Source organism: Hyperolius riggenbachi, chromosome 4 (assembly GCF_040937935.1).
Source record: "Hyperolius riggenbachi isolate aHypRig1 chromosome 4, aHypRig1.pri, whole genome shotgun sequence".
In the NCBI taxonomy this organism is placed as follows: domain Eukaryota; kingdom Metazoa; phylum Chordata; class Amphibia; order Anura; family Hyperoliidae; genus Hyperolius; species Hyperolius riggenbachi.
Genome location: NC_090649.1, coordinates 48,545,199 through 48,573,047, shown reverse-complemented (window position 1 = coordinate 48,573,047; position 27,849 = coordinate 48,545,199). Strand labels below are relative to the sequence as shown.

The 27,849-nt window shown below is 44.4% G+C and overlaps 1 protein-coding gene across 3 annotated transcripts in view; it reads left to right on the top strand.

Annotated features, from left to right (window-relative positions):
* The window catches only part of PKHD1 (PKHD1 ciliary IPT domain containing fibrocystin/polyductin), a 607,682-nt gene that overhangs the window by 370,104 nt on the left and 209,729 nt on the right, over positions 1–27,849 (top strand). For all 3 annotated transcript variants that reach the window (XM_068280030.1, XM_068280029.1, XM_068280031.1), the window contains exons 49-50: positions 17,215–17,283; positions 24,737–24,865. In XM_068280030.1, the coding sequence (XP_068136131.1) occupies positions 17,215–17,283; positions 24,737–24,865 (198 nt within the window). The remainder of the gene's footprint in view (positions 1–17,214; positions 17,284–24,736; positions 24,866–27,849) is intronic.

Here is a 27,849-nt window from a genome sequence, read left to right as displayed (position 1 = left end):
TTATGGGAAGGAATATTTCTTTTTCACATAGCTTGCTTCCTGTTGAGCAACCGCACTTAAGAACTCTGCAGTTGGCCGAGGCCTCTTGCTGGTTGGAGTAAATGTATTATCTGTACATATAATGTATCAGTCAATGCATTAAAACTTTTTGCTTAATAATATTGTGTAGGTTGTCTTGGTGCTGCAAAAACAACTCTGCCCACTTGAATAGAATGAACTCCAGAAGATCATTGAAGGCTTCCGGTGGTATCTGCCAGACTGCTTTCAAGACGTTATTTGCCAATCTTTATGCAAGTTGTAAGCTGGGGCAATCATCACCTGATCGGACTTGTCTTCCTAGCATGTCTCAAAAATGCTTGATTGGACTGAGGTCTTAGGCCTCTTTCACACCAAGACGTTGCGTTTTAGGGGACGTTAAGGTCGCATAATGTGCCCCTAACGCAACGCATGGTGGTGTTGAAGTTGGACGTCAGATTGAGCGTCGTTATGATGCTCTTGTTGCTATCCTGGGAAGTCCGGATCTTTTCAATGATTCAGATGATTCAAATCGGATCATTAAAAAGATCCGGATCTTTGAACCAGATCTTTGAATCATTTTACTAGGGAAGCAGGGGTGCAGCAGAGTAAGAGGTGCAGGAGAATGAAAGCACATTGAGGGTGCTAATGGGGAAGGGAGAGATGCAGCAGGAAGATTGTGCTTGTGCACAGAAGCTGCAGTTCCTGTTTCTTCCAGACATCCACTGTGAACCGAATCATTCATTGTGATGATCCGGATGATTTGACTCACAAAAAAGATCCGGATCAAAGATCCGAATTGTTCATGATCTGGACAACACTACAGTGCAGTGAATATTAATTAGCCATGTGGCTAGGAACAATAGCTGACTCTCCCCTTACTGAGCATGTGCAAACAGTCTAACGCAGCTAAAGCCACCTATAACACACAGCATGCTGCACTTTCATAGAACGTCCAGCGTTACAATGTAACACAACCCGGGCACTGTGAACAGCCCATTGATTTTTCATTACTGTGAGTTGGGCTGCGTTACAGGCTGCTCTAACCTGCGCCTGTAACGTCCCACTGTGCAGCCTTAGGAGTTTGTAACTAAAGAAAATGTGATTCCACAGACATGAGCAACTTCTTCCAATGGAACTCATGGGAGGAGCCCCCTCCCCCCCAAAAAATCTAATAACTACTTAAAAGGCACAAAACAGTTTTCCTTAGGGCTCGTTTCCACTATAGCGAATCCGCATGCAGGCACCGCATGCGGATTCGCATAGGCAATACAAGTGGATGGGATTGTTTCCACTTGTGCGTCGTGCGGGTGCGTTTTGGTGTGCGGGGGAAATCTGCACGGCAGAGCCGTCAGATTTCACGTGCGGCTGGAATGCGGGCGAATCGCCCGCAATGCTTTTAATAGGGAAATCGCATGCGGCTTTGTCATGCGGTTTTCCCCGTGATTTTGCGTGCGATTTTGCATGTAATGGTATGGAAATGTACACAGGCAGTGACATGGTTACATTTGCCTGCTTCTTAGCCATGCGAAATCGCATGCGAAATCGTGGGAAAAACAGCATGCGGAAATGCATCCGCGTGCGATTTCGTCCGCGGTGGAATCCAGGCGATTCCGCACCGCAACAGTGGAAACGAACCCTGAATAATTGGCTGAAAGACAGTAACAACATTTTTTAATACACCAGACAATGCATTTCACGGGTAGCTCCCCGCTTCAACAGGTCAAAAGGCAAATAGAAGATTGGGTTGTTTTTCTGGCACATCCCCACAGATGCTCGATTGTAGTGAGGTCTTGGAAGTCTGTAGGCCAAAGTAAATGATTTCTCAGAAACAGACCACCTTCTTCTAAGGCTCCATGGTCGAGGTCTGATGCCCATACGCCCAATGTAAGTGCTTTTGGCAGCAGACTGGGCGCAGAGACTGGTCTGCAGCTAAACAGCCCTATGTTCAGCAAGCTACGATGCACTCTTTCTCCTGGCAGCATAAGGTTACCATGGCACAGTACATTTTTGAGCAAATTTTGCTACAGAATCTGTGAGCCCTCATAATACAGACTGACATTCAGTTACCACAAGGATCAATGGGCCAGATGCAGTAAACTGCGTATTGTAGCCTTTAACGACGAGCACATGGCAATATTACCTTTACTACCACCAGGGGAGCACTGTCCATTAACCCGTTTGTGCCATGGGCATTACCATGGTGATGAGCACGTTGCTGTGGTAATACACGCTACCATAACAGTGCGCATGTTACTGCGGTAAGCCGGTAACGCACACAATTGTTCAGAAAATTGGACCATTAGTGGCCACCTGAGGTGATTCACAGAAAGTCCGAACTTGAAAATTTTAGCTTTATCAGGTTCATTTATCTGTAAAAGTCCAAGATAGGGCCAGAGGCAGGAAATTTGGGCACCAGTGACTAATAGACGATATGGGTGGCCCATAAGCACTTATGCAAATATCGATTATACAGCACCCAAAGCAGAAATATGGGCACCCGATAAGTATCATTTTCAACATTAATGTTTTAGAAATATGTAGGGTGTTTGTGCAGGGGGGAACAGTTAGGGTTAGGCGTAAGGAAGGGTGTCTGTACAGGAATGGTGGTGGTCAGGATTAGGCACCATGGGGGGGGAGGAAGGGTTTTAGGGTTAGCCACCGCCAGGGAAGGTTTTAGGGTTAGAAACCACCAGGGGGGTTAGTTAGGGTTAGGCACCACCAGAGGGGATCTTGGGGTTAGGCACCACCGGGACGGGGAGTTTAGGGTTAGGCTTCACCAGGAAGGGTTTGGGTTAGGTATCGGTAGTGGAGGGTTCTGTGTGAGAGTAGGGTTAGGTTAAGCTGTACTAAAGTATTGGTAAGATTTTCTACTGTTTAATTATCATTATTATTTGGCAATATCATAATGATCGATACTTATCATTTTCATGTTTTTGGCTTCACCCCACACCCAGATCAGTCAGGTTTAGTTGTAGAAAATATCAGTAACATTTACCAATATTTTTCTATGGTCATTATCACTGTAATTTTTTTTTTTTTTGCCTAATTCACAATGGTATTTATTGATTACCTTTATTTACACCCATTTTACCTCACACCTCTATTTCATGCACGCCATGGGCCTCAGTGCCTATAGGCGGACATGCTCCAACCCCAACATTACACAATGGAAGCATCTGATCACACGCCCTTGCATTTTTTAAATTAAAGATATAAATTCTCTGGGAAAAGATGGCTTTTCAAAGTTTACTCTGATATTGCAAATATAGCAAAATGTAGATTTCACCCAGAGTGAAATGCACCATAAATTACTTTTTTTCCTGTGTTGCTTGACAGATCGGACAGGTGTTGAACTACTCCATCTCCTCATGGGGGATTCTCAGGTATTTCATTTTTTATAAAAGCACTTACTGAATGACACAGAGCAGGATCATCAACCAGGCAACCTAGGCAGGTGCTTGGGGCCTAGTGGGCGTGAGGCCCCCTGCACACTGCAAATCCGATTTACTACTCCGATTTGCGCTTCTGATTTGGGATTCCAAGAAAAAAAAACGCAGCATGCAGTACCGATTACAAATCGCAAATTGGAATCCCATGTAAAATCATGTCAAAATCGCAAATCGTAATTGGAAACGCATGTAGTGTGCAAGAGGCCTCAAAGGGCATACATATGAACTGGCTGGCGGGAGACTTGGGCGCAGGGTACAGCCGGTATGGCTTATCCTGCTGCTGCATAAGTCCCGGCGGTGTTAATTACTATTCCCCCTCCAGGTCCACGTGGATGGTGGGGAATTATGTAATTCGGCTTCCAGCTATTGCTGGAGGGTGAATTACAGTGTTTTAAATGTAACTTCAGCTCCGTCTTCTGACAGTGCCAAAGTTACTCACAGTGCGCCCCTATAGCTGTAATTCCTATTACGGTCTATGATGGCGCTGAGTACGCCCAAGTCTCCTGCGCTGTTATTTGCTCAAGGGGCCCACCTGCCTCCTTCTCTGACCTCTCTCCACCTCAGCTTACCAAAAGGATGACAAGGGGGGGGGAGGGGCAAATCTACTACCTTGTCTAGCGCCCCGTTACATCTTAATTTATCTCTGGAATGACAGTTGCTCAGTCAAACTGCCAAAACAGTGTGCAAATAAATAGCAAGGTTGGCCAACATCTTTGCCTAGATTCTTTCTAGCGGCGAGCACTTGTGTAAAGCTTTAAAGTAATACTGAGAATCGCCCATGAGGAAATGGGCTACTTTTAGCCAGATCTGTCAGATTTTTACTATCTACTGTAAGTGACAGCTACATTGGAAAAAAGTAATTCATGGCTCATTTTTACTCTGGGAGAAATCTACATTTTATATGGATGTATTTTAAATGTTACAATTTTTTGCAATACGGGTAGTCCCCGTCTTACGAATGACCCGCCGATACGAACGGCATGAATTCTCTGTTTCCATGGGAACATGTAAAAAAAATTCAAATTGGACTTGTAGTTTTTGAGAAAATCGATTTTTAAAAAAATCTAAGAAAACATGGCTTTTAAACTTGTGTAAACAAGTACAAAGGGCAGAGGTGACACAGAGGGGGGACACTGGAGGCACAGGGGGGCACAGAGGAAGTACAGGGGACAGAGATGGCACAATGTTCCGACTTAAGAACAGATTCAAGTTAAGAACTAATCTACAGTCCCTATCGAGTTCGTTAACCGAGGACTACCTGTAGTGTTCCTTTAAGAGCCTATCTAAATCTAACCTTGCATCAAATTTCTACCCATCTGTGCAGACCCTTACGTGCCACTGCTTCCCTCTGGGCCTGCTGGGAGTTGTAGTGCTGCTGCACCGAGCAGTCACAGATCTGCTTTGCATTTCCTCTGCAGCAGGCTTCCGCAGCGTGATACGGCCGCTCTCGCTCTGCCCCCGTACATATGGACGACAGGATCAGTTAATTGTTGGTTCAGATCCTCCATGACTTCAGGCCGCAGGCTATCTACATATTATCCCAATTACATGTATTAAGGAGCTGGATGGCGATGGCGGTTTTTGTTTAATTTCTGTGGCTCTGGTTATTGTTCTGTTACAGCTCTGACCTTTGCGCCTTGTTTTTTTAATACTTACTGTCTGTATCTGTGACTGACATGTAATTGTGTGCTAAACACGTTTTGCTGCTGTTGTCAAAAGGTCGGTAGAATTGGCTGTTTCTGCAGAGGTCCGTCAGCACTGCGATAAAAATCAATGCATATACCTCCTTGTGTACCGCGGCACACTGCGGCAATTTCTGAACGCAAAATGTAATATAAATCTGTCCTTAAAGTTACCCATTCGTTATTGTTACATTAACCACTTCAGGACCGCAGTGTTAAACCCCCCTAAAGACCAGGCCATTTTTCTAGAAATAGGCCACTGCAGCCTTAAGGCCTCGCTGCAGGGCCGCACAACACAACACACAAGTGATTCCCCCCTTTTCTCCCCACCAACAGAGCTTTCTGTTGGTGGGGTCTGATCGCCCCCAGGGTTGTTTGTTTTACTGTAAATATTTGTTTTATTTATTTTTTTGTAAATCTGCCTATTTTTGGTATTTTTTTATTCCCCCCTCCCTCCCTCCCCCCGCCAGCCACTCCCCGTGATCAGCTGTCATAAGCTTCAGCCTATGACAGCCGATCACTTCCTGCACAACAGAGAGGACAGCACTGCCTTACATCACAGCGCTGTACAGCAATAAAAGACAGCGGTTTTGCTGCTGGGAGACTTAAGGCAGAGCTGAGCTCCACCATCAGAGCGGGGATGAGTGCATATTGGTGCGTGCGATCGCTCGCAAACCACGCCCTAAGGACCTTACACCGATCAGCGCTAGGCGGTCCTGGGGCTGCCCCTGCGTCCACGCCCATCGGCGTGACACAGTCGACAAGAAGAGATGTGTTTATTATGCCTGGTACTCACCATGCAATTTTCCATCAGATAGATGGGTCGATAGATAATTTCTGGCAGATCCGATCGGATTTCTAATCATTTTTCTGACTGATTTTCTGATCCCTTCTATGCAAATCGATCAGAAAAACGATTGAATATCAGATCTGACCTGTCAAAAATTATCTATTCGACCTATCTATCTGATGAGAAATTGCATGGTATGTACCAGGCCTAAATCAAAGTGCAGATACTGTATCTTACCCAGAAATGTTTGTCACATCCAACAGTATGAAAATTATAATTATTATTTATTGTACTTATAAAGCGCCAACATATTACACAGCGCTGCACAATAGATAAATGGGTTAGCATACAAGGTTGCACATACAGGGAACTCACAACAAAACAAGATCACGCAAATGTCTTTGATGACAGTAGTCCAGTTGGTCAAAATAGAGACGGTTCTAGTCAGCAAGAGGCGTGTCAGACAGTAAGATTGCATAATCAAGCTGGAAACACTAGGGGGGAGGGCCCTGCCAGAGGCTTACAATCTAAAGGGTGGGGGTAGACACATTGGGCGCCAGGGCCGGTTTAAGCAACAATGGGGCCCCAGGGCAAAAAAAACCTGGGGGGCCCCCCCAACATATACCCCGGAACAAAAATCGGCATTAGGGGACCTTTTTTGCAGCTGGTATAGTCAGGGTGTGAAGTCCCAATCGGTCGGAGCTCCACATTCTGGCTATCCCAGCCTGCATGGGGGACAAGGGGTTAAAAAGTTTCAGGAGGGGGGACCCCACATAATTTAAAAAAAAAATTCCCACACTCTAAACATAAAAAAAAAAATTGGGAAAATAGGAAAAAATGCCAGGGATCTTCATGCAGCCATATTGCGGCTGTATAGCGATCCCTGGCCAAAGCGCTGCGGCTGCGTATGGACCCCCTGGAAACCCCGTCAGGAAATGTATTGCGCTTTCGTTTGATGCATGTAAAATTACACTACCGTTAGGTTTGCTACTAATAGTGACATTTACCGCATTTAAAAGTATGCTTTTTTCCTTTGAAACTTTAAAATCGATTTTCTCAAAAACTATAAGGTCTTTTTGAAAAATTGTTTTTTCCTCTTATTCCTAATGATCTTTTTAACATATCCTGCAAATTTAGGGTTTCTAGCATTTAAGGTGGATTTGCTATTAACCATAAAAATCGGCAGGTTTTTAAATGTGTATTTTTTTTCCCTTTGAAACTTTAAAATCGATTTTCTCAAAAACTATAAGGCCGATTTGAAATTTTTTTTCCTCTTGTAGCCACTGGGGGCCCCTACAAGCTCTGGGGCCCTGGGGCAGCTGCCTTCTTTGCCTTAATGGTAGCGCCGGCCCTGTTGGGCGTGTCTGTTGAGAGGGTGCTCAGCGGAACATATTATGGTGCTGATGTAGGGGGGGGGGGGTACGGGAGCATTAGAAAGTCTTGAGGGCTCATTTGAAAGTATTAAAGGTGGGGGTGAGTCTGATGGCTGGTGGGAACAAGTTCCAGAGAGTGGGGGCAGCCCTAGTGAAGTTCTGCAATCGTGCAGGATGGTTAATTTGCATATTTCAGCAGTGATGCACTGGGAGAAATCTCGGAGCTCACTCCTACCTGAATTATTGAAAATACTTTGCTTTAAGAAAGCAAACTTTTGTTTTCCAATCGGGCATGGGAGTGATATATGCGGGATGCGACTAGGCGCAGGTCATTGAGGGATCGGAGGGGGCGGGCCAGTATGTGCCTGTGGACAAGATCGGAGATGTAGGTCGGGCAGGTCTTGTGCACCGATTTGTAGGCCAAGCACAGAATTTTGAAGTTGATCCTGAAGCGGATGGGGAGCCAGTGTTGGGAGAAGAGTTTATCAGTCTGCCTGCTGCATTCATTACTGATTGAAGGGGGGCAATATGGTTAGAGGGGAGTCCAGACAAAAGGGAATTGCAGTAGTCTAGGCGGGAGATGACAAGGGCATGAATGAGGAGTTTAGTGGTGTCAGGGGACAGGTAGGGGCGGATCCTGGAGATGGAAGGTGGAAGGTGGAAGTTGCAGGATCGGGCAATACTTTAGATGTCGGGTGCAAATGAAAGTGCGTTGGCTCTGCATGCGCAGGCGGGCTTGAGCTTATCATCAGCGGCCATCATTGAGGAAGAGGAGCCATGCGCCGAGACGAGGAGGGGGTCCGTGCTCAGCATCAGGGGCACTAGCCTCAAAAGGATCATGAGGCTTCCCTCATTGCAGGGTAGATATTAATTTTGAACCCGAGCCGAAGCTAGAAGTGCCCCGAGATGAAGGGAGCTCTCATCAGTGGAACGCCGACAGCTGGGTGAGTAACCTCTTATGTACACTCTCATCAATAGGGATGCACATTCGGATTTCGCGGAAATGAAATTTCCGAATTTCCGATCGGAAACCCACAAATCGAAAAATGAAACTGGAAGTTGGATTTCTACGGAAATACTGCATTACTACAGTTCTGTAATTTTAGTCCAATCACAGAACTCAGAAGAAATGGACCAATCAGAGAATGCAGAAACAACTCGGAAGTATTTGGCCAATCAGAGAATGCAAAAAATGACCAAAAAACACTACTCGGAAACCCGAAATCGGAAACGGATCGAAAATCCACGGAATCGGTAATCGACATTGGTGAAAATCGGAATTTCTGCATAATAGGAAATTAGCATTTCCAACCATCCCTAGTCATCACCAGGACTCTACATAGGGAAGGCGGGAGGGAGGCACTTGGGGATAGCGCCCTTTCCATCATCAGGTGCCTGTAGGCACATGCCTACAGTGCCTTCTGATTAATCCGGCCCTGGGCTGCTACTGCTGCTGACATAGTGGCAGCTGCTGATTAGTGTCTGCTACTGCTACCGTGGTGGCTGATATCCTACAGGCAGAGCAGCGACACAAGGTGGCCCCTGCATGCGGCACCCCCACTATGGCCTACATGGAATTAACTGTAGAGAGCTTTGGGGGCCACCAGAAAAGGGTCGGAGGGCCACATACGGCCCCCGGGCCGGGCTTTGGACATGCCCAGTGTAGAGATTTCTGCATCTGCAGACTGGCTAGCACAATCCAGTAAGGGGCAGCAGGAGGTAACCGCATGATAAATGTGTATCAGTATTTCTGTAAAGATGCATTATACAGATACTAGAGAGGAAAGAACCTGAACTTGCGTTTTAGCCCTTATTTATGTATTTGTTGTAAAGCGTTACCTTGCTGCTGCTATTCCCCCTGGTTATCTCCTTGCATTGTGCCTCTCCCCTCTCGGGGCATCTTATTTATAGCCACAAGGTAGCGGCGTGTGTAAACTGAACATCAATCAATGCCGCGCCATAATGGGATTTTTACACCAACATTAGCAGCTTTGATAAATACATCAGTTTGTTACAGCGATTCTCGGTCAGGAGATGCCGCCTCTTCTGACTCAGGGGGGCAAAGTCAAACCAAACAATGGATACCGCCAGGCTTAGGCCGACAATCACTGGAAGAGAGTGTGCAGCGGGAGGAGGGGGCGGCGATGGACTGGCACTGCATAGAATACAGCTCTTCATTCACTACCGGTAGTTATCTGATACTGTCTGGAGCCTGTTTAGAAAAAGCTTAAAGCAAACCTGTATGTGTACCGGTAGTACAGATAATGAATAGAACATTAGTAGTAAAGAAGAGAGTCTCTTATTTTCATTTTCCGTTAACCCCCTTAGCGTTATGATTCCTTCCGCATTTTAGGGTCTAAAAGCGGTGAACATTTTTTGCACCCTTTCAGACCCTAAAACCTGGAAAGAATCATGCAGCCATGGAGATCTGCAGCAGTTTTACAATCACTCACCTCCCTGGCTCCAGCGCTGCAGCTATGCCTCCATCCTCCAGGTGGCGCTGCAACTCTAAAGTGAAATTGCCGGCTGTCGTCATGACGACAGCCTGTGATCTCACCAGCAGGAAGCAGAGCCCCGGAGGAGAGGAAGAAGAATGGCGGCCAAAGTCAGGATCCCCCGGGAGGTATGTAGAAACGCCTGCTGAGCGCGTTGCTCTGCACACAGCCTCCGGCGGCTACCCCAAGCACAGGTCGGTATTACCGCTTTTAGCTGCGGTTTTTCACCCCGACCCCAGCTCGGGGTTACCGCAAGGAGGTTAAAGGGAATCTGAAGTGAAAATAAATTTGATTCAATGATTTGTATGTGTAGTACTGCTAAGAAATAAAACATAATTAGCACAGATACGAGTCTCATATTGTTTCCAGTACAGGAAGAGTAAAGGTACCCATACACTACAACGATTTCCCATCGAAATACAGCAGATTCGATCACTGTGATCGAATCTGCTGTGAAAATGTTAATGCAAATGTTGACCAATCGACCGTTTTCCACCCGAAATGGATCAGTTCAGTCGATCAGTCCAGATCGCCGGTGGGTTGGGAACGTTGTTAGCAGAGTTCAATACGGCGACGACCAACGCAGCAATACATCACCTGTCCGCTGGCGCGAGTCCCTGCAGTCTCTCATTTCCTCTTGCGTCTTCTCCGTCTTCACTTCCTGTCCCGTCCTGTGAGAAGGCGAAGTTCAAACAGTAGAGGGCGCTCTACTGTTTGAACTTCCGCTTGTCACAGGACAGGACAGGAAGTGAAGAGGAGACAGAGGAGGACGCTGGAAGAAGGAACAGCACGGACCTGGGGACTCGTGCCGGCGGACAGGCGATGTGTTGCTGCTGGCCGGGGGAGCAGGGGCGCGAGGCAGGCAGCAGCGGCAGTTGCACAGGTTGTGAATCAATTTCATGCTGAAAACGATTCAAAATCTGTGGTCAGTGTATGGGCAGCTATTAGATCCCTTTCTGATCAAATTCAATGAGAGTGGGATCTGTCTGTTGGTTCTGGTGGCAAATGACCAGTGTATGGCAGCCTTTAACCCTCCTGGCGGTTGATTTTTTTATGCCAAATGGGCAGAAATCAGGGTTTTTTTTTAATTTTTTTTGTTTTTGTTTCATGTAAAGCTACCAGAGTGGTAGCTACATGAAACACCACTAGAGGGCGCATGTGTCCCTCTAGTGCGATCGTCGCCGGCATCTATAGCAAACAGGGGAACGCGTATATAACGCGTTCCCCTGTTTGGCTTCTCCTGACGCCATGGCGACGATCGGAATGACGTCATGGACGTCAGCTGACGTCCTGACGTCAGGCGCCTCAGTTCCAGCCCATAGCGCTGCCTGGAACTCAGCAGGGCTCTGGCGGGGCCCTCTTCCGCCGCTGTGTGCGGGCAATCGCCGAAGAGCGGCGGCGATCAAGCTGTGCGCGCGGCTAGCAAAGTGCTAGCTGCGCGCACAGCACTTTAAATGGGGCGAATCGCCCCACCAAGGGCTGAGATATCTGAGATATCAGCTCGGGCTTACCGCCAGGAAGGTTAAGAAACTTCAGTTGTTATCTATGCAATAGAGCTTGTTTGAGGCCACCAGAAAAGGGTTGGAGGGCCACATATGGCCCCGGGGACAGCACTGTCTTTTGAAGCACTTATCTCAACTGTCTCTCATTGTGTCTTCTTTGAACTTTTCTCTGCAGAAAAACCATAAACAAATGGTCACTACCCTACTCTGTGAAATCATTTAAAATGCTGAGTGTATTGTGGAACCTGCAATTATTAGAGAATGCTGAAATGTTATAACAAAAAAGCTATTTTTTTTTTTTGCTACTAAAGTTCTATTAATTATCTGTATTACACAACCAATTCATTATATCATGAGTTTTTTTCGCTTGAGTGTCACTTTAAATATCTTTTTTTTTATAACATTTCATGATTCTATCGCTGATGCCGTTTTAAAACCAAACTCTAACTTTTCAGTTATAAACAAAGCAGAAATAATGCAGTAAAACCTTAGCTCCCTCTCACTGTTTCTTGGCTGTTTAAGTGCTTCAGAAAACAGGACTGTATTCCATCCAGTGGGGCACTAGCTCAGAGAAGCTCTTTTGCATAGATGACAACTGAAGTTTTTTTTTTAACTCTTCCTGTACTGGAAAACATTATGAGACTCTTTTCTTTGCCACTAATGTTCTATTTCTTAGCTGTACTACACATACAACTCCATGGGCTTGATTCACAAAACGGAGCTAACTGTTAGCATGGCTTTTTGCGCGTTATAGTGCGTTGTCACATGATAAACGTTTTTTGGCTCGAAAAACGGTTCTCGTGCGCAGAAATTCGCGTTCTCGCGTTAACGCAAACTTTTCACGTGTTAACGGTTGCGTTGTCGCAACGACGCACATTTTGGCGCGCGATAACCGTTATCACGCGAAATTTCACCCAAGCACTTTTCACAGCGTGCTAACAGTTAGCACCGTTTTGTGAATCAAGCCCCATAAGTTTATTTTCGCTTCAGGTTGCTTTAAAGAGGTACTGTAGTCAAGATTCAAAATTGTTTATTGTTTTTACAGTATTCATTAGTACATTATTTAGTCAGTAATAGTAGTACAGAGGCGCCAACAGGGTAAAAACAATATTGCTTTAAAATGGATAAAATGAAGTAGGTAGCGGTGGACTTACCCCTCCAAAACGGACAAAAAAATTGCTGTTTTAAGCAAAAATCTGTTTATTTACATACCCCGAACAAGGTGCAATGCGTTTCGCGGGTATATCCCACTTCCTCAGGCAATAAATAGGAGCATAACACCAATTTGGTCCGGTACGTAGCCTGACGCCTCTGTTATTTAGTCAGTGTTTGCCCATTGTAAAAATCTTTCCCCTTTCCAACGTACTTTCTGAAATTTATGAAAGGAAGCAACATCTGGCAGGTGATCTCTGCAGAATATTAATCTACTGAGAGTTCTGAAGCCAGTAAGGAATATAGCTGGGGATGGGGGGTGAAATTCCGCATAATAAAAAGCGTAGGCCAAGCCTCATTGGGATGGCAGGGTTACATACCAATACAAAGCAATATATAGACTACTATAGGCCCATTTAACAAATGGTAGACAAGGGGTGTTCAATGAGTTATTCTGCTACTCACACGCTACTTCCCAAATTGCCCAGCATTGAAGTACCAGCATATTTTTGTGTATTTTTACTGTAAGTGACAGGAACATAGGAATAAAAAAAATATAGTGCATTTTATTTTAGGTGAAATCTACATTCATGTGAATGTGTTTTAAATTATAAAATCTTTCTTGGTAGTTGTCCTTTAAGTTCATCGATAATAATTGATGTGAGATGAAGATGAAGCCCTCCTATGAGAAAGCAGGATTGCTCTGGGACAAACGTGAATTCCAGTAGTTTTGGGAGTCCGTCCAAGCTCGCCGTGCTAGGTAGCTGTCCCAGATTCCTCATTAATTAGGTGTCAGGTTAGCCGGCGCTGATTATTTAATCATGACATTCTCACCGGGCATTTCACATATGCTACGTAGCCCGGCTTATCCTTTCTCTGACAGCCAAGTGTAATTATCTGAAAGATTGAAGTCTTCATTATTTCCACTAATTTATTGAACTCTTAAAATTAATGAACCTTTCGTCTTTCTTAAATGCGTCTGATTACCATGGGAACGCTGGGGAAAAAAATTAGACATTTTGCCAAAAAAGATTGATGAGGAATAAATGGGTCTTAAATTATGCAAAATATTTTATCCTGGAAAGTCACACAAATGCACAGGATGACTGGAAAGGAGATGGATGATGTGAGGAGGAGGATTGATGGTCCAGAACAGGTTGAGGCTGGAGAGGAAATGACTGATGAGGATGGTGGATTGCTGTAAGGTGAGTCTAGGAAGCCAAAAGATGATGAGGACAGAGAAGACCATTGTAGGGTAAGACTGGAGAAGAGGTGGATAATCAGGAATGATGGACCACCATAGAGGGAATGGTTAATGAGGATGGTTGGACTGCTGTAGGGAGTTAGGAAACCAAGAGAGAAGGAGAAGGTAGACCATTGTAGGGTAAGACTGGAGAAGAGGTGGATAATCAGGAATGATGGACCACCATAGAGGGAATGGTTAATGAGGATGGTTGGACTGCTGTAGGGTGAAGTTAGGAAACCAAGAGAGAAGGACAAGGAAGTCCATTGTAGAGTGAGGCTGGAGAAGAGGTGGATAACGAGCATTGATGGACCACTATGGAGGGAATGGTTGATGAGGTTGGGTGGATGAGGTAAGGTGAGGCTGGGAAGCCAAGAGATGATGAGAACAGAGAAGACCATTATCGGAATATTAGGGTAAGGCTGGAGAGGAGGTGGATAATGGGGATTGATAGACTACTATGGAGCGAATGGTTGATGAGAATGAATGGACCACTGTGAGGCTTGGAAGCCAAGAGATGATGACAGTGTAGACCATTATAGGGTAAGACTGAAGAAGAGGTGGTTGATGGGGATTGATGCACCATCATGGAGGGAATGGTTGATGAAGATGGGTGGACGGCTGTAAGGGGAGACCAGGAAGCCAAGAGATGATCAGATTGAACAGACCATTGTAGAGTAGGGCTGGAGAGGAAGGTGGAATGGGGGATGGTGGACCACCATGGAGGGAATGATTGATGAGTTTGGATGGACTACAATACAGTGATACTAGGAAACCCGGAGATAAGAATGGACAGACCACAGTAACAGTGGACCACGATAAGGTGAGGATGGGAAGCCAAGAGATGTTCAGGTTGAACAGACCATTGTAGGGTATGAGAGGAGGTAGATTATGGGGATTGATGAAGTATCATTGAAGGAATTATTGATGAGGACAGTTGGACCAGTGTAAGGTGAGGTTAGGAAGCTGAATAATGATGAAAATGCACAGACCATTGTAGGTAAGACTGAAGTAAAGATGGGAAGTTATGAGGATCGATGGGCCACCATAGGTTGAGGTTGGAGATAAATAGATAATAAGGATGGATGGACTCCTGTAAGAGGCCAAAGTGTAGAGGGATTATGAAAATGAATAGACCTATGTAAGACTGGAGCGCTGGTGGATGATGATCATTGATAGACCACCATAGTCTGGAGCAGGAAACACGATCAATGATGATGGAACATTGTAGGGTGTGAATGAAGAAGGGATAAAATATGAAGATGTAGGGAGCATGAGGATGTAAACTAGATGAATGATGACTGCAGAAAAATCATCATATGGAAATGGATGATGAGAATCGATAGACCATCGTAGGGTGAAGGTGTAGAGAATACAGATTATGGCTGTAGATGGATAATTGTAGGGTAAGCTTGAGATGACATATGGCCGTAGATATACCATTGTTGGGTGAAAGGCTGGAGAGGATATGGATGTGAGGCTAAAGATAATATGGATGATGACAATCATCATAGGGTACAACACGTTTGAGGATATGGACAATGGCTGTGAATGGATCATTGTAGGCTAAGGCTGGAGAGGAGATGGATGATACCCATGGAAGTACCATCTGAGGGTGTGAAGCTGGAGAGGGGATGAAGGATAGCCACGGATGAGCCATCATGTGTTGTTAGGGGATGGAGGATTCCCATGGATGTACCATCTGAGGGTATGAGGCTGTAGAGGGGGTGGATAATGATAATGGATGAACCATTTAAGGATATGAGACTAGAGGGGGAGATGGATGATAGAAATAGACCTAACATCGAAGGGGATGGATGCTTTGACTATTTCACCTGTCACTATGACAAGTATCCAAGTGAGGGCATTTACATCAAACTGGCGCTCCACAAAACACATCTTTTGAGTAGGAGTCGCTAGATCTACATTCGTTTTCAGGAAAGGAAAGGGTTTAGGTGGAGGGGAAAAGGTGTAATTTTTCACAGTACAGCCCTACAATTCATTCGCCTGTAATTTTGATGTAAGTTTGACATGTAATAGTCACTAGAGTCATCCCCGGACTGTCTAGTTATTTTAGTTTACCTTTCTGGACGTATCTGGATACACTTAGTAGGGATGCCCATTCAGATCCTGCGAAACTGAAATTTTCACATTTCCAATTGGAAATAGGAAAAAAGAAACGGGATTGCCGCAGAAATGCTGCATTACCGCAACTCTTAAATGTTAGCCCAATTACAGTACTTGGAAGCATTGGAGCGGAATGTTTCCTTGGAAAACTGGGCTAACACTGTAATTTAAAGTGAACCGAGCACCTTTTTTATCACTCAGGACATTTCTATAGCACATGAAAAATGCATGCCGACAATCTGTTTAGTTATTAAGATAAACTTTCATTTTACCTTGTATTTTACATTCAAAGTAGTTTAATTAGCCTGTTTCAGCAGACCTGACCGTCCCCAACCGCAGAGACTTCAGGAACCTAATTGTTTTATTGGGCTAATTACCAAGAGGTAAACAATGCTATTAGACAACAAAGGCGGTGAGTAATTAGGACTGTTTCTTCAAAGACATTGTGTGTGTCAATTTGTCAAGATGTGAGAAGGGGAGGGGGGAACATGGCAGCTTCTATGCCAGGAGAGATTCAAGTGAAAGAGAATGTGCTCAGTTCCCTTTAAACCACTCACAAGAACTCTGATATTACTGAGTATTCCCAAGTCCTGTGACTGGCCTAAAATGTCCACAGTGTTCTGATTAAAATGGTAGTACCATGGTATTCTGGTAAAATTCTGCTTTCTCTGATTGGTCCAATACTTCAGAGTCAATTTGGAAGTATTCGGCCAGTCAGAGAATGCAAAAAATGGCAAAAAAAAGACTTCTCGGAAATCAGAAACCAGCAGAATTGGTAATCAGCATTGGCGGAAATAAAAATTTACGCGGAATCAAAAATCAGCATTTCCGACCATCCCTAATTCTTGGCATAAAATCTTCTTGGAGAAGTTTTTAAGTCAGATTTTCCATTTAAAGTTCCTATTAGAAATGTTGTGTATGAAGTCATGAAGAGTATGCCCATTGCTGACAATACCCAGACCAGCCAGGATCCACTCATCCTCCGTACAACGGGGTCATGTCCAAAAATGCTAAGCGTTTCTTATCTCAGAATAACCCAAACCCCGGCTGGCCTGCCCAGGATATCATTAATAATTTGAGAGACTCCTAAAATAATTCTATTTGACATTCAAAGTGTAGTAAGATCTGCAAATTATTATGTATTGAGTCAGGGCTTTGATGCTGATCACCATTTCTAGAGACATCAGATTTTCAAAACATATTAAAGAAAACACGGCAAGAACAGCCTGAGCAAATTATCTGCAGATGGTCAGAAGGTCTGAAAAAAACTTCTTTTGGAAAAAAAAGCCGTGTTATTAATAGAGCTTGAGATGTGCAGATAATGGGTTTTTCTCGCTCGTTTATCACCAACAGCTGTGTAATCTGCGTGCTTTTCCTTCACAGTCGCAGGTGAAGGCCTGATCAGAGTGACACTTACGGCACGGGAGATCGCAATGCCACCCACCACACCAGGTACGTTCTACTCATGGAGCAACCAAGAATGACAACTTTGTACCTCAACATTCATCATGTCATATAACATAAAAATTGTTAAGTTTAGAAAAACATGTAAACGCATTCAAATACGAAGTACGTCCCTTCTAGAGTAAAAATGAGCCATAAATTACTTCTCTCCTTCTCTCCTATGTTGCTGTCACTTACAGTATGTAGTAGAAATCTGACTGACCCGATAGGTTTTGGATGAATCCATCTCTTCATGGGGGACTATCAGCATGGCCTTTATTCTTTATAAAGTCACTCCTTGAAAAGGATTTATACAAAGGCTGGCCAGCTTCCCTGCACGCTGCACACTTTTTTAGCAGTTGGACAGAGCAATTGTCATTCACTAAGTGCTTTTGTAAATAAATAAAACCCTAAGAACCCCCTCATAAGGAGATGAGCTAGTCCAAAACATGTCGGTTTCTACTGCCTACAGTAAGTGACAGCAACATAGGAGGAAAGTAATTTATGGCTCATTTTACTCTGGGAGAAATGTACTTCTTATTTGTATGTGTTTACATGGATTTTAAATTTTTTTTGATAGTGGTCCTTTAAACAAACTTTTATATATTTAGAAAAACTAGCGTTTTTGTAAAGCCAATCAGGTGATTTGAGTGCATAGCATGACTGTTATATAGGGCACAATGTAATCTGTGGCTATGATGGTGCCAGCTGAGTAATTTGCAGCACAGACTCCATACCCCCGGTAACATCAGGAGCAGCAGTAGTGCCCTGAGTTTGGCTTTCATGGAGCCAAACTATGGATAGCGGCAGGGGCCAGTAAGTACCGCCCGAGGTTCAGCTATCATATAGCCAAACCTCAGATATTAGTGGTGGAAGTTAGTAAGCGATGCAAGGAGTTCAGCCAGGGCTGGTTCTAGACTTTTTGTTGCCTGAGGCAAACTTGTGAGGATGCCACCGCCCCCCCCCCCCCCCGCCCCATAGGTAGCCAAGCTGGAGGAGGTAGCAGCCAGGAAGGGGGAGCAGCAGGCACAGCGGTGGGGAGGGGGGTCAGACCCCCCCCCCTCCCTCACCTGGGGCTCCCCCATCTGCGCTCCGCCTCCAGCTATTTTCGCTAAAGTCAATTCAGCAGGCAGTGAGCGGGGAAGCAATTACTAACTTACTTCCTTACTTGCGTTCCACCGCTCGCTGTGTCACTTCCTGTAATGCCGCCCACTGTACTTCAGCTGCCAGCTGAATTAAATTTAGCAAAAATAGCGGGAAGGGAGCCCCAGATGAGGGGGGTGGGGCTGCTACCTCCTCCAAACAAACAAACAAATACAGAACATTTATATCGCGCTTTTCTCCTGGCGGACTCAAAGCGCCAGAGCTGCAGCCACTAGGACGCGCTCTATAGGCAGTAGCAGTGTTAGGGAGTCTTGCCCAAGGTCTCCGACTGAATAGGTGCTGGCTTACTGAACAGGCAGAGCCGAGATTCGAACCCAGGTCTCCTGTGTCAGAGTCAGAGCCCTTAACCATTACACTATCCAGCCTCCAGATCGACAGCCCCCCCAACCACGGCCAGACGGGCTCCGCCCCCCCACTACCGCTGTCTGAGAAACCTGCCTCACCCCGCCTTGTGGGTGGCCCTGGGCTGAGTTCAGATATCATGTAGCCCAACTCTGCATAGTGGTGGGGGACAGTAGTCACTGCTTGAGATTCAGCGATCTTATAGCCAAACCTTAGATATCAGTAGTGGAGGTTAGTAAGAGGCGCAAGGATTTCAGCTATCATGTAGCCTTCATAGAGGCACCTACACTCAACTCCTTATTCTGCTAAGGAATTTTTTGTATAACCCTGAGGAAGCGAGCCATGACCCGCAAAACGCGATATCAATTTTTGGAATAAATATCTTTGCAGTTGAACTGGTGTCTGTATCCTCTGGAGAGGTAAGCGATTACCTCTCATTAACTGTACATGTTATGTTTTAAAGCTTTAACACCCATATATTTTGGGTGCCTCCACCCCATCCTATCATATAGCCAAACTTCCGGTACCAACAGAGGCAGCAGTGGGGGTAAGTAATCGTGAGCATGGGGTTCAGCTATTGTGTAGCTGATCCCCACATTGGCTGCAAAATGGTGCTAACTATTGGTAAGTGTTTGGCATGGGTAGGGGAGGTTAGTGTTAGGTGTAGGTGGGGAGGGAGTCAATGTTATGTGTAGGTGGGGAAGGAGGTTAGTAGTAGGCATAGTTGGGGGGGGTTAGTATTAGATGTAGGTAGGATAAAGTGTGAGGATTAGGTTAGGGAACCCAATGGTAGGATGCTGCTGTGTTGGGTGTTGTCCATTTGACTAGTTGTGTCACATGATGTTGAAACATGGGCCTGAACAAGTAACAGTGCAGGACTGCATCTCAACCCCTTTAAAAGGTCATAAATAGTTTCTGGGGTTTGACCAAATATCAGCCACCTTAGTTGGAGGGACTTGAGTTTGTTGGCAAATGCGATTTCCACAGCAGCTCCATAGACCTGAATACCCCACTAGAAGTGTGGCATGACCATACCTGCATAATGTGCTTCATTCCAACTTTGTAAGTTAAAATACATTAAGCATCAACGTGTGAACTGAAACACCTTATAAATAGACCCCCAGTGCAGTATTTACTGCACACGACTAACTATCTTGCTGCTTTGAAAATGGACACAACCTTATGTGGATTAATGATTAATGGAATGCGTATATCAAAAAAGGGCGTCGGGTATAAAGGGTGCGGGGTGCAAACGATAAGCAGGAATACCGTTTATAAAAATATTGTGTTGTATTTTGTTTACAAATAATGTTTTACAAATTTAGAAATCATTAAATAATGTGTATGAAATCGCCAAATTTTGAAAACGTTAGTCTTCCCTGTTTCAAAAGTGAAACTTATAATTACGTTTGTTAAAAAAATGATAATATATGTTTAATCATTGTAAGGGCCCTTTTCCACCTGCAATCGCTAGCGTTCACGCTGAACGCTAGCGATTGCTGAATCGCAAAACCGGCGATTCCCCCGACGTTTGCGGCCGCGATTTTGCTATGCTATGCACTGCATAGCAAAATCGCGGCAATTATCGCTCCGCCGCGCGTTCGCGTTCCCCGCAAAAACGAATCGCGGTAGTGGAAATGACCTACCGCGATTCCCATGTTAAAAAGCAAACCGTAGCGATTGTAAAATCGCTAGCGGTTTGCGTTTTTGCGATTCAGCATCGCAAACGCCGCTAGTGGAAAAGGGCCCTAATTGTATATTATTGTGAATAACCTTCATTTATCATTTTTTTATATAAATATAACTACGTTCGTAATAAGTGTTGTAAAACATTAGTAAGTATTACTAAAATTTTACTAAAACTATACCTAACCCTACTCTCACACAGAACCCTCACTGTACCTATCCCTAACCCATAGACCCCCCTGGTGGTGCCTAACCCTAACCACCCCCCTTGTGGTGCCTAACCCTAACCGCCCCCCTGGTGGTGCCTAACCCCAAGACCCCCCTGGTGGTGCCTAACCCTAACCACCCACCTGGTGGTGCCTAACCCTAACCACCCACCTGGTGGTGCCTAACCCTAACCACCCACCTGGTGGTGCCTAACCCTAACCCCCCCCCCCCCCCCTGGTGGTGCCTACACCTTAACCACCCCCCTGGTGATGCCTAACCCTAACCACCCCCCTTACTGATTGCTTTATTATGTGGATAATAATGTTTTACAAATAGTGACTGTAAAAAATAAATTGCAATTTACGTTACGTACTGATCGCTTTATTTTCTGAATAATAATGTTTTACAAACATTAAGGGATACAATTTTAAATAATTTTATTGTGTGGATAATAATCTTTTACAAATAGTGACTGTAAAAAATATATTGCAATTTACGTTACGTACTGATCGCTTTATTTTGTGAATAATAATGTTTTACAAACAGTAAGGGATAACATTTTAAATAATATTTTAGTTAAATACGATATATATGTTTAGTATTTTTATAAACGTTATTCATCTCGGCCATTTTCTAAACTTAAATCATCACAAGCGCGGTTATAAAACATTAAAAATATCTGGGCGCCGTTTGAAAACGTTTATAATCTCCCATTAAACGATATTTACTATGGGAGTGAATGGCGGCGTCCTTTTTGTCCACTGGCTGCCGGCGCCCTTTTTTCCTGTTACCAATGGAATTTTTCAGAAATGACTACACTGCGCCGTATTTGATTTTGGATTAGACTGAGCCACGCTCCGGCCACCATGGCGTAGAAGACTTCAGTCATCTGTGATCCTCAGTGTGTAGTAGTTGTGAACCTGGGTAATCGATTTCTCAAATCTGATGAGCCATACAGGTGAATCCACATGGCATAAAGCAGAAAGTGATCACATGGCTGATTTGCAGGTCAGTGATTGCCGCTTCCTGTTTTATCTTGCGTAATTTTGCTTAGGAAAGACAACAGGTCCTATTTACTAAAGTTAGAAAATAATAAAGAACAGCAAACTCCAACTGGATGTTAAAGATAGATCGTACTAACATCCTCCAAGTGGTAGACAGGTTGTATGTGTGCTCATTGTGTATTTGTATCCCATAAGTGGGGTCTGCACTTTTTTGCAGGTAAGCATTCATCTGTTTTTAAGTAGCGCTGTTCATTTATTTGCTATGTTTGTTTTAATTCTGGTCAGCTGCTCCCACTTGTTAGTTTTTCTTTGGTGTATATGCAGAGCCTCTGTTTGGGTTCAAGGTGCGTTTGTAGTCTCTGGGGGGGCTCAGCGCATCTCTGAGCTGAGGCCATTCGGAGGCGGCCTGGTGATGCGCTGATCCCACTTTTTCTGCGCAATTCTTAATTTTACTGGTAGCGCGCCCAGGCTATGCATATGCATAGGTAGGTTTTAGTTAGTGTTAGGTCCCCTCCCATGGAGGAAAGACTTCTTCGATAGTGGGAGGGACAAGTACCTAACAAATTGCATGCAAGCTGTTAGTGGAAACTAACATCCTCCAAGTGGTAGACAGGTTGTATGTGTGCTCATTGTGTATTTGTATCCCATGAGTGGGGTCTGCACTTTTTTGCAGGTAAGCATTCATCTGTTTTTAAGTAGCGCTGTTCATTTCTTTGCTATGTACTAACATTTTTATCTCTATTTTTTTTTTGTGCATCGGTGAATCGGCTGTCAATCTCATAAGAAGCTGGAGATTGGGGCCAATTTGCAGTGAGAAACTTTAAAATTTAACTCGCTCATCCCTAGTTGGAGTCCCTTTGTCTCTTATCAGACTAGAGATCAGCCTGGGACAATGCTAAAGAGGGACAGATGGGGCTGGAAGAAACACTACTCTGTTTCCCTGAAAATAAACCCTAATCCGAAAATACAGCTCAGTAAATTAAAAAAATGCCCAAGCAGCTATAATATACATATAAAAAAGTAAAATCCATTGGCAATAGAATGCAGCAGGACAGATAGACCCTTCACCAAAGAAAGCAGACACCCCCAAAAGAGTTGTTCTCGAAAGACCCCACCAGACCCCCAAATATAGGGATTGATTGTCAAGTCCTGGGCTCTCTGTAAATGTAGATTGTTGTACATGGAAAAAAGAAACCAAGTCACAAGAAATTCATGATTGAATTCAGAGTTTGCAGACTTAAAGGACATCTGAAGTTAAAATAAACTGAGGAGAAAAACAATTGTATCTATCCTCAGTCTCCTAAAAATGATGTTTTTAGATATTCCACAGTTTTATTTTATATTTAAATCACATTTTTTAAGTTTTTACTGTTTCGTTGTCTCTGCTCAATGACACCTTCATTGAAGTATATTAGAGCTCAAATCTATTAATTATTAACCCTTTAATCTCTTTCCTGCTCCCAGAAGCCATTTACTGACAGAAAAGTGTTTTATGGCTGTAATTACTTATCAATGAGGGTTATGCTATAGTCTGACCCAGTCCCGACCCAGACAGAAACTCGCATACCTGTTTATCTTTTTCAAGCAGAGAAAGAAAGAAAGGAACACAGCTTAGTTATTTGTGTGCTTGGCACTGTACATACCCATGTCTATCTCATCATGTCACATGTCAAGATTGTGTTTCAGAATTTGATGACATGACTATATTTGAATTAATGAATCGTGCAGGGGTCAGCAGCACTCGAGTCAAGCTGTCAGTGGGTGCAAGCAAACGGTGGAGGTCCCCTCCTCCACAGGAATATCAAAGGAAACAAGAGGTTTGCAGCACTCCAAGCTCTTTTATTGAGCAGATAAGTAGATATACAGAGCAAGCTTTCGGACAATCCTTGTCCTTTGTCAAGCTAGGCAAAGGACAAGGATTGTCCGAAAGCTTGCTCTGTATATCTACTATATTTGAATTAATGTTCTTGGAAAAATAACATATCCCCTGAAAATAAGCCCTAACACACAGGGCCGGCGCTACCATAGAGGCAAAGGAGGCAATTGCCCCAGGGCCCCAGAGGCTGTAGGGGCCCCCAGTGGCTACAAGAGGAGAACATTTTTTTTCAAAAAGACCTTATAGTTTTTGAGAAAATCGATTTTAAAATTTCAAAGGAAAAAAATACATATTTAAAAACCTGCTGACTTTAGCGGTTAATAGCAAATCCACCTTAAATTCTAGAAACCCTAAATTTGCAGGATATGTTAAGGAGATCATTGGGAATACGCGGAAAAAAAACAATTTTTCAAAAAGACCTTATAGTTTTTGAGAAAATCGATTTTAAAGTTTCGAAGGAAAAAAAAGTATACTTTTAAATGTGGTAAATGTCACTTTTAGCAGCAAACCTAACAGTACTGTAATTTTACATGTATCAAAAGAAAGGAGCAATAAATTTCCTGACGGGGTTTCCAGGGGATCCATACGCAGCCGCAGCGCTTTGGCCTGGGATCGCTATACAGCCGCAATATGGCTGTATGAAGATCCCTGGCATTTTATCCTATTTACCCAATTTTTTATGTTTCGAGTGTGGGAATTTATTTTTTTTTAAATTATGTGTGGTCCCCCTCCTGAAACTTTTTAACCCCTTGTCCCCCATGCAGGCTGGGATAGCCAGAATTTGGAGCTCCGACCGATTGGGGCTTCACACCCTGACTATACCAGCTGCAAAAAAGGTCCCTTAATGCCGATTTTTGTTCTGGGGTATCTGTTGGGGGGCCCCCAGGTTTATTTTGCCCTAGGGCCCCATTGCTGCTTAAACCGGCCCTGCTAACACATCTTTTGGAGCAAAAATTAATATAAGACCCTGTCTTATTTTCAGGGAAACACAATAGTAACAAGAAGAGGCCATCTCTGAGGGTCACACTCATGTCCTCCTCAAAGAGTTTCAAATACTTCCAATTCTTTTTAAATTAAAAATATCAGGCAATTTGTTATAGGATCTCCAGAAGACGTGGTCCAGCTGCTTCCTATTCTTCGACTGATGTCTCGAATCATCTTGTTTTTCATTCCTTCTTTGCAGCACCCAGTCCTCAGCCTCCCGCGGTCTTCACCTGGTCTTCTCCAGATTCTTGGGCCGGGGTCGGAGAGGGTTGGGGAGGACACGATTCAAAAATACCACAGGCTGGAGACGATGTTATTATCCTAACCAGTAAGTACCTCTGAAGTAAAAAAAAATATATGACAAGAGTTCTACAAAAACCAAACTCTTGATAAACCATTTCCCGGGGCGCGAAGGTTCTTTATTGTGACTAGGACGTCTCGCTGTGGGCGTGCAAGTTGTTGTTAATTTATGAGCCACCCAGATTTGGGCTGTAATCCTCTTTTCAAATTTCAGCTTCCTCGTCTGTATTAGGTTATCTGTGGCAGATGGAAGTCGCTATCCAGCTTGAAGATGAACGCTGAACGCGGGGAATATGATTCATATCATTACCAAAGTAGTTGGCAGACCGTTACACTTCCCTTCCGGCACTGAAGGAACCAATTTAAACAAGAATATGATTTTTATCTCATCTGTCAGATGATAAGAGAAATAGAACATACCTTTTAATGTCCCTTTCTCTCTTTTTTTTGTCAGTTGGGGCACCTTACACACGAAAATAAGTTTTCATACATTCAATTAGTCATCCTTGTGTAAATGTTTCTTTATTTCAATATCCTTTTTTTAAAGGGAATCTATACTGTGTTATTTATTTGTTTTATTTTAATCAGTGCTAAAAAATGAATCTTTTTAAAGATAAACTAACCAAGGATTAAACTTCATCCCAATCAGTAGTTGATAACTGATCACCAGGGGACACTGTATGGCTGATTTTGTGGTGAACCCCTCCCACAGTGCGATGTCAGGACCTAGGTACTGTCACACTGTTGGAGCCTTGTTGCATTGTGGGAAATAACAGCTGGTTCCAACTGCCAAAAAAGCAGCATCTCCTTCCACAGACATCACCAGCCAGCAGTAAAGATGTCACCATGTGATACATTTAAGAATGTAAGTCAGGGAGAGGAAAGATTTTACAATGGGTAAACACTGACTAAATCATTTATATATAATTATTGTAAAAATTAAGCACTTATTTTCATTATGTTATTTTAACGGCAGTCCCTCTTTAAAGAGAACCCGAGGTGGGTTTGAAGAATATTATCTGCATACAGAGGCTGGATCTGCCTTTACAGCCCAGCCTCTGTTGCTATCCCAAACCCCCCCTAAGGTCCCCCTGCACTCTGCAATCCCTCATAAATCATAGCCACGCTGCTGACAAACAGCTTGTCAGAGCTGGCTGTGTTTATCTCTATAGTGTCAGTCTGCTGCTCTCCCCGCCTCCTGCAGAACTCCAGTCCCCGCCTGCATCCCTTCCCTCCCTGCTGATTGGAGGGAAAGGACGGGGCAGGGTCTGGAGCTATGCAGGAGGCGGGGGAGCAGCTGAGACTGACACTACAGATGTAAACACAGCCTCACAGCACGGCTGTGATTTATGAGGGATTGCAGAGTGCAGGGGGACCGTAGTGGGGCTTGGGATAGCAACAGAGGCTGGGCTGTATAGGCAGATCCAGCCTCTGTATGCAGATAACATTCTTTAAACACACCTCGGGTTCTCTTTAAAGGAAATGTCTGAGGTCAAAGAAAACAACAATACACTTACCCGGGGCTTCCTCTAGCCCCTGGCAACTGTCCTGTGCACTCGCTGCAGCTCTGGTGGCTCCCGGTCCCCTCCAGTGCAGATGCAGGTCAGCATCTACTGTGTCTTTGCGAGAGCCTCTAGTGGTCGCACTAATGTCATTTGGAGCGTTCTACGCAGGAGAAGAACTACTGTGCCTGCACAGTACACTCCAGATGACGTCAGCATGACCACGAGAGGCTCTCACAAAGGCACAGTAGATGCCGACCTGCACCGGAGCCACCAGAGCGGCGGCGAGTGCACAGGACGGCTGCCAGGGGCTGGAAGAAAAACCCCGGGTAAGTAGATTTTTTTTTTCTTTGACTTTTCCTTTACATTAGAAATTCTATAGACTGTATGACTTTTTCATGATTACCAATTGGAGGCAGGATGGGGGGCTCTTGAGATCATTCTTTTATGGCGTACTGGAAGATGACATGAGCCTTACACACTGACACATTGCTTTGTCTTGGGCCATATAATAGTTTGCACTATGATTATATTGTAATGGTACATTCACATCGGTAAGCAGTGCGGTACAGATTCTGTCGGAATAATTTGAGGTGTCATTTACGGCACAGGACGATATGCACATTTACAGTTACTGTGAAGCATACTTTTATGTACTGTGTGATCCACTGAAGGCGTTGCAGCACACGCAGTAGCTGTGTTATAAAGGGGCATGCTGGGGCACTTCCCCCCCCCCCCCCCTTGGGAATCGCTGTGCCCCACTGAGTGCCCCCCCCCCCTCCTTATCAGTAACATACAGTTTACTGTTTCCGGACTCCAGTAGCATACACACTGAACGGGATAGGGTCTGTAAAAAACTCCCCATGTCAGCTGGAGTCTATGTAGGCGTTAAAGAGAACCCGAGGTGGGTTTGAAGAATATTATCTGCATACAGAGGCTGGATCTGCCTATACAGCCCAGCCTCTGTTGCTATCCCAAACCCCCCTAAGGTCCTCCTGCACTCTGCAATGCCTCATAAATCACGTAAACCAAGGGTCTTATCTATTTGCCATAAATACCTCACAATCCTAGCAAGATCCCTTGTAATTAATGTATCTGCATGACACTTAAATTTGCAAAAAAAAAAAACAGTTTTTCTTTTAGGCTGCTTACACACCAAGACGTTACAGGCGCAAGTTAGCGCTGATTGGCCGGCGGGACCACGTGATGCGGAGTGTCTCGCTCTGCATCACGTGGTCCCGCTGGCCAATCAGCGCCACTCTGGGAGACATTATAGGACTCGAGCAGTCTAACGCGGCTCACTCTACCGTCGGCTCTTGCAGCACCATACGTTGTGTTAGGTGCACGTTATGCGACCTTAATGTAGCACCTAACGCAATGTCTTGGTGTGCAAGAAGCCTTAAATTAGCAAATAAATGGTATTATCCTAAATCCAAACCTCCTGTCTGTAAATACAAGTTGTAGTCTTCAGCAATACTTAGCTACTAAGATAATGAATTACACACAGTGG